Below are 17,700 nucleotides of genomic sequence, written 5' to 3' on the forward strand. Positions count from 1 at the left end.
TTTTGAAAGAAATTATTAGCTCAGGGTTCAAAGGTTTACTTTGAACTTACTTGTGAAAGGCATCTGAAAGCAGAGCAAGAAAAGTGTTGTCACTCCAGGTTTCTCAGGGTTTTTAAAACCATCCAGTAAAATTTCAAACCACAATTTAAGGCCGATCTTTGGACAAATCATCTTTTCTAAGAATTGCAGGTAAGTATAGAGGTAAGCAGTATGTATGTAGTCACGTGTAGACCTAGGTTTAATGTAGGATTATGGTTATTAGAGTGAGTTAGGTTCATATATAGTAGTTACAAAAGCAGTTTTAGGTTTAGTGGTAGGTTTAAAGCTGTGCAACATCAGATATGTGGACTTTCATGCAGAAGAGCTTCACTCATTTTGTCAAAAAGAAATTAAAAGATGGATTAATGACACCAAATAAAATGTTTGTAGTAATTAAGATCTCACAAATTCAAAATACAGACTATTCAATGACTTCCAATGCCTTATATTTATGAAATGGCTTTTTAAGGACCTGCAGACACCCTGTGCTAAACTGTGCTCATTCTGTTCATTATAATCTTAAGGTAACTTGCTTCCCTTTACCTATTATTACATTACAATGACATAGGTACGGTATAAGATGGTTAATAAAAAAATCAACACATAATTATGCAACATTTAATTCATTTATTTGTTGTAATTGTGCAGTAGTAGCTTTAAGTTGCGCAGTGTTGTTGTATCCCTTTGAATCAGGCAGCAAAGAGTGTGTGTCAATGTTGAATGGTACAATCTCTAAACAGCAGCTAAATCTACAGCACCCTCTAGTGACATCATCAGGAAAGTGGGTCACTGTGGAGAACATGAAACCTTTACCCTGTGGAGGACGTTGTGCGTTACCTTCTAAACTAAAATGAGGCATTTCCTGAATAAAAAAAAATCGAAATGTTCAGCAGGTTTAAAACCTTAATCAGTCACTGAGGAGAGCGCAGATCTCATCGTATGTGAGACATCTCCTCCAGGAAAGGGGTCTTCATGCAGCCTGTGCAAAGCTGGTCCATCCACAGAGGAGCCTCGTGCTGCAGAGGGGTGCGGCGGGGGTAGAAAGTGTACGAGAGGTCGTAGTTTAGAAGACAGCCGAGGGAGGCCATGTAGATGTCTGAGAAACGAGACAGACGCCTGGAGAAATACGTGGGGTTGTGACAGGTTCTGAAGATGCTGCCGAACTGAGGGTTGAACAAGTTCTTTGTCATCGCCCTGTGACATAAAAGGTCAAGGTGTAAGATTATATGACTTTAAGCATGTACAGTTCATATATGTAGCAGTGGAATTATCATTACTTATGCACTACAGGTCCAGTGTGTAGCATTTAGGGGGATATATTGGCAATTTTCTTTCGTATATAAACGCCTAAAAATAAGAATTGTTGTGTTTTTGTTACCTTTAAATGATCCGTATATCTACAAAGGGAGCGGGAATTTGTCTTTGGAGAGTTTCTACAGAAGCCCCAAACAGACAAACCAAAATCTGGCTCTACTAGATCAGAAAATCACCGATTTTTTTTCAGTGTGAAACTACTTTATTCAGTGTTTTTACTGGTTTAAATCACTGTGTCCGTTTGTTTGAGAGAAAGAGACCACATCAAAAGCCTCCTGAACGTCTGGATCAGATAAAGGTGAGCACACATTAGCAGGCGCTGGGCTGACAACATGGGAGAGACACTGATTTGTAACATGAAACTGTGTTATACAGTGTTTTTACCGTTTTTATTCACCAGGGGCCTCGTTAACAGAACAGTGCGTAGGATCCATACTAAAAATGTATATACTTCCAAAAGCCAAACATGGTGTGCGCCAAAAAATATTTGATCATTTCTACAATACCATATGCGTCACCAATTTCCCGTCTCCAAAATGTTTATAAGCATGGGTCTAAGTTTCTCCCATCAAGTGTGCTTTTCGAGAGAGCAACTTGTGTGCGAGAGGTGACGTACAGCTCTTTCAGGCTTTGTTTTGTGCGTACACAATGTTCAGAACTGAGATCCCAGTTCTGTTTGTTTTGGAGAGGAAAAGCAGTGACTCAGCTCCCGAGAAAATCCTTCTGAACAGTAAACAATGACGGAATTCCGACCACATGTAGTTTCAACTGGTTGCAATGTGTAAACCTCACCACTAGATGTCACTAAATCCCCCTAAATGTTAAGCACTGTTGTGGACTAGGCCAAAATAAGATGAGGTTACTCTTCAAGTACAGGCACCTCAGAGCTGTACTTATATACCTGATGACAGCATGGTCATTGGAGGTGCATGAGATGAGTGACAAACTGAGATAACGGCACTCACCTGAGTTCTTCTCTCTCCTTCTGCCATTCCTGAAAAATCAGTTTACACTCCGGGTCCCGAAGTGTCTAAGATAATGGAGGCAAAAAACACAGTGAGGAAATCAAGGTCTGCTGTTGTCAGAAACAAAACAACAGCAAGATGGAGATGGAAAACTTAACATTCACACATACATAAAGAATTATCTGTTCTTCTGTTAAAATGTAAGAACACCCAATTTGTTTTATTTGAACCACAGTGAAAGTTTTTACTGCATTTTTGTGCTCAATTCATTCAGTTTCCCACTGCTTCATTACGAGACAACATGGGCTTGTAAACAGTTGCATGGACTCGTGTAGCCTGGTAACAACAGGTGGAATTGAATGTCAGTGCAGATCGTGGTTTGCCGTCAGTTTATTTGGCAATTTGGGGCTTACCAAACACCAGTAACTGCTGCCTATGAAACATCACCATCTGTTTTCTTTAACACTAAGGAAAGTCTGAGATGTGTCAATGCTGTTATGTGGTGAGCTCCTACGTAAAAACGGAGTGAAAGCTCCACACAATCCTGGTAATCACTTCTTACCTGTAGGCGTTCCATGAGGCCGGTCAACGCCTGGAGCCAGGTGAGGCTCAGACCAAACCGGTCTGTGCTCACCACTTTGGTTTCCTGCTCCAGCTCAGGTACGATGGCTGCTGTGCGCCAACCGTGTCGTAACATCAAATCCTGCCGCGACAAGTGAAATTGCTTTGGTCAAACTCTAGCCTGTGCAATGCTGAACTGTAGCATCCTGCCAGAATGCATCAAGAACTAAGTGGCAGCAAAAGTTTAGTTCCTGAGCTGAAATACACGAGGAGTCATCCCTGTGAGACCACATATTTACTTCTCTGTAAACATCTGAGCACAAACGCCAAATATACTCAGCAGGAGCATGTTTTGTCACCTGGCGCCTTCAGTGTCACCCATTTTGATGTCTCCATTTTATGAGTTAATCAGTGGCTTTCCGTTCCGTCCACCTTACTGAGGTGTTGCTGCTGTTTTATGAATCCCCTCACAACCTTGGGCCATCTGTTTGAAGAATATAAACCCAGCAGACCCCTTAGATCTTTAGGAAGCAGTCACATGGTGGTGCTTTGAGTCAAAACCAAATGGTTTTATATGCTCCCCAAATGTCAGTCATTTTCAAATCTAATTCCACAACTCTGCTGCTCTCCTGCGCCTCTGATTCACTGGTTTCTCTACTGCACTTTAATTTCCTTTCATTAACTTCTGCAGTGTAAGAGCTGGCTGGGCGATATAACGTCTACATACGATATATCGATTTTCAAGCAAGACATAAATTTAGACAACACCATTTATATTGATATAGGGTCAAGTTGCCTTACATAACGCATACCAGCATGCATCTCTCCTCTCTCACACCCACAGCTCTACCCCTCTTACGCACAGGTTCTCCAGCAACACTCAGAGACACAGAGCTGCTCCTCTGTTTAATCTGTCTGTTAATTAGTCTTTAGTGTGACATTGGCCTATATGTTGCACGTACTACGCTAAATAAATCTGAGATTAATGAATGAATGAATGAATGAATAATTTATAATTAATCTATTTTGCTTAATATGTTTTAATTGCTGCTTTAATTTATTTATAAGCACTTTAAGTTGTCTGTTTTAAAAGCGCAGCAAAACAAAGTGCTTTCTGATTGTGTCTCATCAGCAAGTACTTCACAGCAGTGCAGAAACAATGTGTGTTTCCAGCTGCCAACACGTTTGTATACGTTCTATGCAGTAATCCATGCCATTGATCCCACATATTTTGACACAGTGTCAGGCAGTCTGTGCTGCCATCTGGTGTTTGAAGTTTGCACTGTGCAGCCCCCCCCCAGCCCCCCCCCCAGTGACACGTTGGAACATTCAATGTTGTGCAATACATGAAGAAAGTGGGAATCTGGCAGTGTGCGAATCTGTGCGTCTCTTTGTATGTGTTTGAAAGGGCCTGGACCTTAAATATTTACTGCTTCATTAGTATTAATGTAATTATTTTAGTTGCCACCGTCTTCTGTTAAATAAATGTCATATGCTGAGAAATTCTCACTTTGAGAGGAAATTCTGACGACATAACTGTGGATTAAACACACAGGAAAATCGTCATGGCTTTGACACTTACAGCCAAGTCACTATAAAGATGGTCTCCGAAGTACAGAACCTTTGGGCCTCGCCATCCTGTCAGTCGGAGGAAGTCAAACAGATTTCCCTGAAACACAAAAGAAAACCACAAACCAACAGGTCGTTCTTTTTAGTTCAAGTCACACAGAATGCAGCAAGTAAAAACGTGTAACATTTACAACATGTAAGAACACAGCTGTGAAACAGAGAAAGAGAAGTGAGCCTGATGACTAGAGGACCAGGGGGGCAGCTTAAACGTGAGGAAACATTTCCCTTTCAGAGACGTCACACGGTAGCCTGAAGTAACACAGACCTGTTTGTAGATCTGTCCTTTGTCCAAACTGTTTATCTTTTCCCACCGAAGGTCCCCATTATCATCCAAACGCCTGAAGGGTCTGTAAGAGCAGCACACTTTAATGACATTTCTGGGGCACATGACTGATGCTGTATTCACCACTTTTCCCAAAACATTACTCACTTGATACAATCGGTGAAGAAGTGAGGTTTGTCTGCTTGGACAATTACAACGTCAAAGAATTCTCTCCAGTTTTTTCCCACCATGTGTGTCATGCCTTTATCCCTGCACAAAGGAGAGAGAAAAAAATTACAGACTGGAACAGAACAGTTTACCCTCATTATGAGTCAGAGTGCACTCAAAGCTAACAGAGAGCCAACACTCACACAAAGCAGAAGGGACTGTTGGTGATGAGGAATAGCTTCTTTCCATTGCTGACCAGTCGATGCAGAACAGCATCGGTCTCTTCTCCTCTCGGAATGAACTTATCTATGAAGAGGAGGAAGACGCCTCAGTAGCACATAGTGTAGCTGTAATGTTATTTCATGTGTCGTAATATGCCGACTTGATGCTAAAATAGGGAAAGGATTTCTTACCGAGATCCTCCATGATCCATTTGTACATGTAGCCCTTGAGGTGGACCATGCCAATTGCTTCCTGAGGATTACATAAGTGTTACATAGGCTACAGTCACATTACAAACAAACGTGGCCCAAATCTGATTTCTTTTTTTGCTATTGCGTGAGACAGATCTGATTTTTTCATAGTGTGGAAACAGAAATCTATTTTTCTGATCGCTTTCATACGTGGTCCTGAATCCGATACATATCCTATGACTGGCCATGCGACCGCTGTGCAGCAGCAGATCATTTACCATGCAGTGTTGGACACAAGGGTGCTGAGGCTGTAGGCTGCCTCAGTCGCCAGACACTATCTGACGGAGATAGCCTGCCTACATATCATGACAGGCTTGTTGTGAGGCGCAGAAGGAAATATTGGAATGTAGCTCTGGACATTGGAATGTAGCTTTGGTTTTGGAGCAACCGTTCCACCACAAAACCCTCCATATCACAGCCCGACGACTTCTGTGTCTTCCTGCAACGGCTCCAAAGAACTAGCAACAATAGCTGCTTTCGTCTTCTCGTGCCATTGTTCTAACGGCTGATAATCCCGAAGCCTCAATAGTCTGGGAGCCATGGGAGTAGCCAAGGGACCAAAAGGACATTTTAACAGCCAGTTATCCCTAAAACAAGCGCACATTGTTGTGAAAACAGCGACACACTCTCCCAAACAGCAGCACGTTGCTAACTATTGTGCAGAATAAAGAAGGTCATGAAGTCATTCTTCATAATGATTAGCCAAGTGCGTCTATGGGGGGAGAGTGCCCTGCAGTTCAGGACAATGGGCGCTGTGTAATCAGTTTTTTTTCCCAAACGCCTGTTGCACATATGTGATGTTTTGGTTTTTGTTCCAAGGCACAAGTGTGACGTTACTAGTGGCACGTGAGGTGCTCAGGGCAGAGATCCGTCGACGCTGATGTCAGATATGGGTTACTTGAAACATAAATATGAACAGTCTAAGCAGAGAGATCAGATCGGGGGGAAAAGAGGAAATGTGGATTAGGCCCTGTAGTGTGAATAAAGCCACAGAGGCAACAGAGCTTCACGCAAAATCTACAGATTTCATGGTACATTTTAGATGTAGCTTTTCCTGCCAAGAGACTGCTCTGACCTACAGTCCCTCACAGAGAAATAGCCCTTTATATGACATTGCGTAAAACCTGACTTTTTCTTTTTTTCCTCTCAAATCAAAGTGGACACTGGGCTGCATTTCCCTGTAACCCGAAACTCTGGCATCTCTGGACCAGGAGGAAACACAGTTATTGTTCTTTGTTCGGCCCTTGACAGTCCACTGCAAACGTCAACTGAACACAGCAGATTCCTCAGACTCCTGCTGAAGGACCACAGTGTCTAAAAACAGTCCAGTACACTAGTCAGTATGCTTCTCAGTATGACCTGCAGGGTGAGGCCTCGGCTTAAAACATAGGGTGCAACATTTAATACCGCGAGAGCAGCACCATGGGGCAACCATGTGAACACCCCACACCCCACTCCCGCAGCTAACCCTGAGTGGGCCCCTTTCCTGCAGCACAGAGCAGGCGAATTTCAACAACTTTCATTGTGAGGGTACTTATCATTTCAAATGCACAAATTCAACAAGACCACTTCAGAACACTGGACACAGATTATTGTACTGGGTAACTGTTGGAGCTTTTTAACATTAAAAACCGCTGTGACATCTGTCAAGGGTACACCAGGCTTTCCCTCACTGGGCGCAGAAGGTGAAGTCTTAATCTAATCTTATGCTAACACCACTGCAATGTCCACCTCATCTGTAATCTAATCTGCTTTTCCTGTCGATCACTGTCTTTACAATCAGGTAGGCCTGTTTCATCCTTGTCGACCTCGTTGTTGTCTTCTAAACCTTCCTGACTCAAGAAAACTATTGACAAGCAAAGATTTTTTCACGCAATATTGGCTCTGAATATGCAGACAATTTCATGATGTGCACCTTATGTCTGTATTGCAATCTCATGGTGTGTGCGTGGGTGTACTTTACAGGCCAGCACAAGAGTTGGGGGTGGCATACTCACTGAGACGTCCTTGAAGAGGTGAACTGGATCATATTCGATGTCATTGGTGAGGAAAAAATCATTTGCCACAGCCATGAGCGTCATCTCAGGGATGGAGAAGATGTCCATGTACTGCTTCACTTTGGGTCCCTGTGAGAGAAAATGTATTTTAATGATTGGTAATTACTTCACATGCAGGAAATGTTGTAAAAATAAACACTTCCTGATCACATCAGGAACCATTTCCCCTACAACCACTGCAGCTACCCTGAAGACAGAGCGCCCAAATGAGATTATAGTCACAACAAAACTATTTTGGATAGTGCTGGTTTAAGGAGAATCACAAGATGGACAGACATACTTACAGCTGAGGGAAAGCACTTTGCAGACCCGATGGACCGACAACTATTTGAGTCTGATTCAAAACAAACAGTCCAAATTGTTCCTGATTAGCAAAAAGGTCAGATTAACCTTTATGGCTGTCAGACTCAATAGAGATTTCTACCTTCATGACTGGTTGCGTGCAGCTTTCAAAACTAAAAATAAATTATTTTGTTGGACATCGAGTCCTTGTGGCCAGAACTATAATGCGTAGTGCTGTTTCAAGGAGAATCACAAGATGGGCAGGCATACTTCCTGCTGTGGGAAAGCTCTTTAAGGAGGCAATGGGCCGAAAACTATTTGAGCCTGATTGAAAACATTTTGAGTCCAAATTGTTCCTAATTAGCAAAAAGAGTCAGATTAACCTTTGTGACTGTCAGACTTAAGATAGATTTCTACTTTAGTGACTGGTTGAGAGATTTCAAAAGAGTTCTTGTGGTCAGCTTTGTAAAGACTGGCACAAAGCCTTCCAGCGGCTTCATGACGGCAGTGGAACAAATGAGATTACAAAATTTAACGTCAGGGACTTATGTAATAGTAAAGCCATGCTGAGCCAGACATTTGAAATATCGGTGGACGGTAACAGATTTAATCCAGAGGGTGGCCGGATGAGATTACAACAGATGTGCTGAGCCCCCAAAGTTAAGAAGTGCTTTCACATCTGTGCCAAACCCAACAACCACACACATTTCACAGAGAATCCAAAATGCAATAGCTCTCTCCACAGGACTGTTTGAAGTTATAACAAACAGTCAAGTACCTCATACAGACTGTCCAATTGTATTCATATAACTGTACATGCTATACTAAATAAAAACCATCCTCCTTACTTTCCCATAGAAGCCACTGTCCTGCTGCAGGGGGACATGGAAGGTCCCCCCGTAGAGCTGAAGGACCTCCTCATCTGGCACTGGGCTCAGTCCCCTGGGAACATCAAACATAAATAATTACACTGGAGTTTTAAAACAAATACACAACATTATCAGATAAAACAAACAGATGTCTTTGCCCTCGGCAGCAGGGATTTAAATTTAATAAAAGCCCAATAAAAAATGTCGCATTAGAGCTACTTAAAGGATGAAGCCAGTATTTTTCAACTGGTGCTCTATTTTTCCTTGTTTTTGAGTCTACATAGCTAATGGTAAAAGCCATTTTGAAACTGGTCCAGTATTGAGTGAGAGTGAAGCAGCCAGCAGTTGTGAAACAGGCTGAAATGTAACCACTGTCATGTTCACACTGTCAATTAACGTTCACTGAAATGGCTTGTTTTTGTCACTGGCAGGCTCAGATTGTTACTCTAAGTGTCTGACATTATGGAAAGGATCGTTACAGAGACAGACCTTTGTGTTAAAGAGTAAGATCCTTTTTGTTTAACCAGAAACAGCCAAAAAAAAAAGCCACACAAGACACCAAACTCATTTTAAATCAACTATAATGTTATCATGTAAAGAGCCACTGTGTGAATTAAAGGTTTATGTCAATCAAACCAGAGTTGGAGATTGTTGGAACAGTGGAAAGACAAACCAAGATGGTTTTGTGAGTTTTATTTTGCTTTGTAAACTTTAAATGAAGTGTGTTTTACGATGATAAAAGGCTGTTAATTCAAATGTTAAAATGGAGTCTGCTTGGTCTGACCAAAGCGACTTTATGGCTGTTTCTTTTTCAACAAAGATCTTACTATTTAACAAAATCTCTAAAGGGTCCTTTTCATAAGTTGTAACATACTTAGAGTAATTATCTAAACATGTCAGAAGCAAAAACAAGTACTTTTAGTCAATGTAAATGTGGCCTGAGTGGCTACACGCAGCCTGTTTCTCCACTCAATACTGGAGCACTTTAAAAAATCGTTGTTTCCATTAGTCACTTGGACAAAACAACTTAACACCCAATACAGCAACAGCCTCTTACCGATACACTGTTCCTGGCTGAATGTAATGGAAGGCATCTATCTTCATCAGGAGACCCTACAGAGAGGGGGGAAGAGTCTCTCGTATAATTACCCGTACAGAAGAAAGTAAACATTTCTCTTCCTGCAAACGGGACATTTGGGATTTAAAAGAATTTACCTTTTGGATGTCATAGTGAAGACCCCGGACAGTAAAGTTGGGAATGTAATCGTACTTGTGGATGCCTTCAGGGTACTGTTAAGCAGGAGGACAAAAGCGATAAGTGAACCTGAATCTACAAGCAGCTGTAATGCCATTACACTTGATCCACCTCCGTAAAAACACACCTTAAAGTGTTCGATTAGGAAGCTTTTTGCTTTATTGTAGATCATCTCATTAAGAGAATTTGAGTACAGAGCCAGTGTGTAGTCATAGTCAAAGCCGTAGATGTCCACTTCAGCCAGGTCGACCTCATTGTTAGCGTAGATGGTGGAGGAGTTGAGGAGATTACATGCACCTGGTGGGATCAGTTCTGAGAGCAGAGGGGAAATACTTCCTTCAGATTAAACAGGATAAATGCTGATTAAATCAGACAGAAATCAATGCTCAAGCAAGACAAGAGAGCAAAACACAAGCCACTGTTATCATATGAGGCAGGGAAGGATTAGACTATTCACACTGCAGGAAAAAAAATCTGTACTGTACTCTGAAACCTGTTGATTATGCACTTCTGCAGAGACAAGCAGAAATTTCCGATGGTGAGTTCAATCTAGTGAGGCTGGCAGGCTCGTCGGTGGTTGCGTAATATGTGCTCTGGGATATAAACTGACACTTCACAGAACTAAGTCCAAAACATCAAAACATTCAGTACAGCCCTGTCAAAATACAGTGTTTTATTCAATGTATTGCTCTAACATTTATTCATGACCTCTTCTGGCAGAGGTTCTTTTCATTATGTATCTTCCATGTTTTGTTAGCCACTGTTTTGATGAGCACAACTGTCACGCAGCGAACACGTGGACACAGATTAAACAAACAGTTTCCAATCTGTTCCCGAGGCAGCCTCTCACACCCCGGCGGGAGTGCGAGCACAGGGCTGTGTCACTGTAGGTCTATAGGGAGACAGTGGGCCATGGCCTTCTGTCCTGGGACAGTTCAATGAGGGCTGCAGCTGTGCACAGTTCAATGCATGCACCAAGCCTGAGGCTAAGATTCGTCTGGCCATTCTGCCGGGGTCACATTTCAAAAGATGGAATCTATCAAAGTCAGTCTGAGGAGCGGGAAGAGCTTTAAATAAAACCAGGCTTGGGATTCATAGCTTGACTTGAATCAGCTACTGAGAGAAGAACTTTATATATAATTTAAAAAAAAGAAATGTACATTGATTATACACTTTAAAAAAAAAAAAAAATCAATGTACCCAGTGGAGCACTTCATAGGCAAATATTGCACTCCATCTCCAGCTAGATTTTATCCAGATAAACATATGACCAGTTTAGAAATGGTGATGCATTGTTAGAAAGTATACAATCAGTAAATGAAGCTCTGTTTCAACATGCTGCAACATTAAAATGATGTTTGCATGTTAATGCAACAGTTATACTTATCACATATCATAACAGCATTGTAAGGAGGCATTATGCTGCATAATGAGTTTACTGTTGATATAGGTGCATTTTGCTCATGCATTTTTACTTAAGATTTTGAATGCATGGCTTTTAGGTATAATAGTCTGCATTGTGAGGGCACATTATGCTGCAAAATGAGAATTTCACTTAAAGTTTGATTTGAATCAGTTACTTAGAGATGAACTTTCTGTACATTTTCTTTTTTTTAAAAAAAAAAATCCATGTATCCACTAGTGCACTAACTACATTTATGCAACTTTTAGGTGCTTGTACTTTTCTTGTGCTACTTCATACATCTACTCCTTCACATTTAAGTATGCAAATACTGTACTTCATACTTCTTATTTATCGAACAGCTAGACTCTATCTAAAAAACATATGATCAGTTTATAAAGTATGATGCTACCCTGCAGTAAATGAAGCTCTGATTCAACAAGCTGCAACATTAAAATGATGTTTGCATGTTTTTGCAACAGTAATACTTATCACATATCATAATCAGCATGGTAAGGGCACACTATGCTGCATAATGTGTGTTTTAATGCTGATACTTTATGTACATTTTGCTTGTGCACTGTTACTTATATCATTTGCTTATTACTGACTGACACTGTTGGTTAAGCATTTCAATATTTACTTCCCCATTGTAATACGACACTTAAGTATGACTGGACCATGTGGACAGAACAACAACAACAACAAAGAAAAGCACATTTTTGTTGGTAATTTAATAATAAAATGTGTTGAATAGACAGAGGGACTCCATTTAGCATCATGGTGCTTTCACAGACTGGTCACATTTTCAGTTTTGTGATGCTTCAGTTTGCTTATTAAGATAATTATACTTAAATTAAACACTTAAACACCACCTCTAACGCTGGCTCATTCACTTTTTGTCAAATTTAGATTATAAAACAATAAATAAGTGGTCTAACCTGCCCTAAACAACATTATTGTTACTGTCAAAGCAACAAACTGTTACTTTAAATTAGCATAGGAATTTAAGCTATAAGCTAGCTAGTTGTTCTGTAAGCTAACGCGGGGGTTGTTTTCCACACCAAATAGGGAACTGACTTGGACTTGTTGAGTTGTAGTTTGATTTAAAACTGCGCACAGTTATTTGAATGTTATCTTAAATGCTTTTGGCATCAGCGGTATTGTGCCATCTGTCCGCTTTGGTTACTGTGACAGAGGATGAAAAACAATCACCAAGTGAACAAGCTGTCCCCCACGGCTGACTGAACGCCCTGGCACCGCGAGGTCGGTTAACCGTCGCTGTTTACGGTCGACTTGAGAGGACAATTGGGGACAACTTGAACTTACCGTGGACTAGTCGTTTCGTGTCATTGTACCGAGCCCACATGTAGGAGCTCTGCTTTACCGGAGCTGCTGAAGACGAGGTGTATGACCGTCGTCTCACACCAGTAACACCGGGAGCACCCACGGGCTCCTTGGCCCGTTTCTTCTCCCCTGCGCCGCATCTGTGAGGAGACTCGCTGTCTGATGACACGTTAGACACGTCTCCACCCGGTGTCTCCGAGTTGGAGCTGCAACTTTGTGTGTTAGTTTTTCCGCAGCCCTGTTTTGTTCCTGCAGACACACTGCATGTTGTAGAAAGTCTGTTCACTTTGAGGGACCGCACCACGGGAGGAGTCCCTTGTCCGGTAGTCCTCAGTGTCCATGTCAGCGCGGTGCCCACCGCCTTTAGAGACATCTTCACTGTGCAAATGTAAACACTTCTATAAACAACTGCTGCCTGCTCTGCAGATGTATGTACCCTGCAAGCAGGCAGAGGACAACAATGCCTCGCCCTCAGTGTAGCGCCATGGCCCGGATAAACACGCCTCTGAATTTAAAGGGGCGGAGTGAAGTCACCGCAGCCAGTCTGCATGGCCATAGCAAACACATATTCACGTAAACAAAATTATTTTATGTAATGTACAAAATGCTTTCAGGACGTGACCCCAGAACATGCAAATGAGCACACGGTGTGTCCTCACGTAAAGAGACAGTCAACAACACTGCACAACATCGACTTAAATTACCCAGCAGTCACCACTGCATCTGTATGTGACCAAAATACCAAATAAAATAAGTATATATTCATTTAATTTAATCATTTTATAGTTTATTCATGCATAGGCATATAATTTTGTTATAATAATAATAATAATGATAATGACTTTAGACTATTTCACCCACTGTCAACAAGTGCAATAATTTAACTTGTGCAAAAACCTTATTTTATCTTTACTGTATACTGTTTATGATCTATTTTAATGCCACTGTATCTGTGTATATTTGTTTTATGTTACTATATATATTTTTTTAAATAATCTTGTTAGATTTTCTCATATTTTCACTTCGAATTGCCCTACACGATATATCTTTATGCTCTTGTAAGGAGCACCTGTAACGCCAACACTTTCCCCCCGGGGGTTAAAATAAAGTATTTCTGATTCTGATTCTGATTTTATTGAGGACACAGAGAACGGTCCAAAGCATAGCACACAAAAACAGACAATCATCTATGTACAAAAATACGATATGATAAATACTATATATATAAAGACAAGAAATACCCAACACATTCATTATACATGTTCATAAAAATGGACAAAAATCCATAAACTGCACCCACAAACAAGCTGCAGTGCCAGTGGCCCCACAGTCTAGATGAAAACCTGACTGAGATAAGCTCAGGGTCGGCCAAGGCCTGCATGATACCCTTTTCTGAGACAGAGAGCCTGCACATATATACACATATGTACACATATATAGATAGATAAGATTACATATTTAAACAGGGCAGGTAGGCACACCAGTATTTACAAACTGGCTGGCACTACACCATCATAGAGGTTGAAGAAGCAGTCTAATGCCATTGTTATAGGCCACATTAAGTCTTTGCATATTGCTCCTCTCTTATAGTTGCAACTGACTATTTTACACACACAAAATAAACATGACAGATGCGTCTGCCTTTTTTCAAGTGCATCTATAGCAAAAGGTACCTCTCTGACTTTGATTAGAGTTTTTCTATAGGCACATTTCAAAGGTGGCCACCACTGATAAGGGCCCATCCTCCACCCGAAACACAGCCAGAGGGCCCACTCTTCCCATGCCCCATGGGGGGGGTATCTAAACACACAGCTTTACTTTGATCCGCATCAAAAGCAGTGTTGAAAGGGGGTATTCAGATCCTGAGGTAAAAATAGCAATATGCCAGTTTGAGAAAACTCCATTACAAGCAAATGTACTTAAAGTATCAAAATTCAAAGAGGAATTGAATAGTCCCTGTGAGTGCCTTACTATCATGTTTGAAGTTGGTCAGGATGGAGCTCATTTGAATTTACTCAAGGGGACAGTTCACACCCAAATAACAAAATATTTTTCCTCCCTTGTGGTGCTATTCATTAGCCAACATTGTTATGGTGTGAGCTGTTAGGTGTTGGAGACGATGGCATCTACTCATAGACGAGAGGCTTGTGCGCTTGACAGGGCGAGATGTAAACACTAATGGCGCCCTCCTTGGCTAAGCTGGGGCAGCTGTGGCTCAGAGGCAGAGCGGGTCATGTGATGAAGTATCCTTGGGCAAGATACTGAACCCCAAATTGCTCCTGGTGGCTGTTTCATCTATGTGTTAGTGCCTGTGGATGGTTACCGTGTAGCAGATGGCACCATGTATAGTAGCCTCAGCCACCTGTGTGTGACTGTGTGTTAACGGGTGAATGTGACATGTCGTGTTAAAGCAATTTGAGTGGTCAAAAGACACAAGCTGAGTGTTATCTGTGTCTATTATACTGGAGAGAAGGCAGACATCTCTTTGGCCAATTACTGATTTTGGGTTGAACTGTTTCTTTAAAGGTACGTGCTGTCTGTCATGGGGCCCAGTGGATTGCACACTACAAAGCATAGTGTAGGTCAAAACATCATTCAGCATGAATACTGGGCTTCCATGCTCGCCCAACGTTTCGCATTACTAGGTATTTATAACTGTCAATGGGATCTTCTGCAAATTTCAGATGCTGATATATCACTTAGTTACTTCCAACACTCCCAATAAACAAACTAAAATACAACTGCCATGAAAATAGAAAGTTAAAAACAGATTGAACTAAATGTTGTCTTGTCAATTTGAAAGCTGTCACCCGTCATGGAGCCTACAGTGTTTGAACTGACAAATTTAGGGTAATGCTGAGTTTCACTTGTTAATCCAGATTATGCAGACATAAACTTATGTAAGCAGGCTTTCTGTCTGTCCTAGATTATGGTGATGTCATCTGTATGCGTGTATAAACCGCCACGACTGCTTAAGATCTCTAGATCCTGTTTATCACTCTATTTTTTGACAATTCACACTCTGTACATTTTAAGGTACGCACTATGCTTGGACGCTATAAAGGTATAACCTGAAGGTATTATTTTCAATACTGTTGAAAATACAGATGTTTCTCTTTCTATTAAACTGATAAGAAGATGCTGCCGAGGCGATGTATTGTAGTGCACAGCAAGTTCCACCAGAGGTCAGTCTCTACTGGTGGAACAGGCAGTTGAGCTGAGAAAGATGGCGACTGTGGGTGGTGGGGATAACATCATAGGACATCCATCCATCCATCCATTTTCTAACCGCTTATCCTCTTGGGGGTAGCTGGGGGGGCTGGAGCCTATCCCAGCTGACATTGGGCGAGAGGTAGGGTACACCCTGGACAGGTCACCAGACTATCACAGGGCTGACACATAGAGACAGACAACCATTCACACTCACATTCACACCTACGGACAATTTAGTGTCACCAGTTAACCTGCATGTCTTTGGACTGTGGGAGGAAGCTGGAGCACCTGGGGAAAAACCACGCTGACATGGGGAGAACATGCAAACAAGTGTCATCAGGTCTTCAGCAAGAAGGGCACCTGTTTCCTATCTGTCCAAAGCCCAGTTTCCACCAAACACTTGTGGTATGGTACCTTTGGAACCAAAAGTAACCCTTCAGACATGGTACCTAGACCCTCGCATGTCCGTTGCAAACAGTACTCTTAAATGTGGGCAGGGTTGTTGTCACTCACTGCTCCGTCCAGCACTCACTGTGTTTCCGCATTACTACTGACACAGAGGGAAGTCTGCACCTTGTTTATCGTCCACAGAACGAGGCTGCACCCTGACATTTTCAGAGCAAAATAAAACAGGCTGCAGTGAGAGTCTCTCTCCATGGGATGTTTAAAAATAGCGGGTTTGTGCACTAGTCCTTCCAAGGAAAGCTCAGAGGTTAAGTGTTGCCGAAGCCCACAGGAACTACGTTCCACAGCGCTTTTTTTCTCCAAGTGAGGAGTGGGATATATGCCCTCCCATTAAAAAATGATATATATAAACACTTGAGGATCCACTCATTGCTAAAATTTTATGTTATATAAAAGCTGATGGAATGGTTAAAGTTGTCACAGTGAAATTTAAGTTGTGCTGATTGATTCATGTTGTCAGTGCATGCATTGAGTAACATTACAAGTTAATGTTCCACCTTAAAAGTTGCCGGCAGTCGGCCCAGTGAATTAAAGTTCTAAAAAATAAAACTCTCCACAGTATGAACAGTGGTTACATGAGCCTCAAAACCAGCCACAACTCAGCCCTGAGCAGAGTGACCGTCCTCTATTGACCAATCAAACTGCAGTGTTCACAGCTCCACCTTTTAGTACCAGATCTGTGTGCTAGGTACCCCAACAGAGGGGGGACCAAAAATGGGGACCGTACGGAACGGTTCCATTGGTACCATCCATTTCACAGTGGAAATTGAAACAAGTGTACCGAACTGAACTGTACTGTTCTGCTCGGTGGAGATCGGGCTTAAGAGGGCTACTTGCATATTACAAACACTGCATTGTAGGCTAGACATTGACAACTATGCTACACTGACTTATATCAGCAGTAGCTAATACACTGTGTACCCCAGTGAAATGGCAGTAAGGTATGAAGGTACAAATGCACATGCATCACTGCTTGTGTTTGCCCAGGAAGCTTTTCTAAATAGACTACTGATTTGCCTGAAGTCCTCAAGAGGACATCTGACGCTTATCAAACTTGTTCTGCAGGCTCGCCTTAGCTACCTGTTCCAACAGTAAAGGCTGTAATCTCTGCTGTAAAGCAAATGCGTTGCTTCACGCTGACAGGAGTAATCCACCACAGATTGAGAAACTTGATCGACAGGTTTGAGGAACTCAGGGTTCATTAAAGGCTTAAATCTTTGATGTAAATGTTTAATGTTTTGATACTGTATGAAGTTTGTATCTTGATGCACTTGGTTAATCATTTGCTTTTAACTCTAATGTTAACCCTTTCACATGTAGTGGTCACTGCAGTGGACAGCTGATTAAAAGCCATTTTCTTGTATATGCATGGGTTTTGATGCCATAGTTGCATTTTCGT

General features: G+C 41.7%; 1 protein-coding gene across 1 annotated transcript; it reads right to left on the reverse strand.

The window, feature by feature from the left end:
- Positions 1 to 646: 646 nt before the first annotated feature.
- Positions 647 to 13,134, reverse strand: nt5dc2 (5'-nucleotidase domain containing 2; the record flags this gene model as incomplete). The annotated part of the gene is made up of 14 exons (XM_050064251.1): positions 647 to 1,233; positions 2,319 to 2,383; positions 2,881 to 3,021; positions 4,462 to 4,548; positions 4,774 to 4,855; positions 4,939 to 5,040; positions 5,142 to 5,244; positions 5,352 to 5,412; positions 7,409 to 7,537; positions 8,599 to 8,692; positions 9,677 to 9,732; positions 9,835 to 9,909; positions 10,002 to 10,186; positions 12,606 to 13,134. Coding segments are annotated over 14 exons (1,971 nt in total), but the record flags the coding sequence as incomplete, so codon positions are not given.
- Positions 13,135 to 17,700: the final 4,566 nt, after the last annotated feature.

This window comes from Epinephelus moara, chromosome 16 (assembly GCF_006386435.1).
Source record: "Epinephelus moara isolate mb chromosome 16, YSFRI_EMoa_1.0, whole genome shotgun sequence".
Taxonomy (NCBI): Eukaryota; Metazoa; Chordata; class Actinopteri; order Perciformes; family Serranidae; genus Epinephelus; species Epinephelus moara.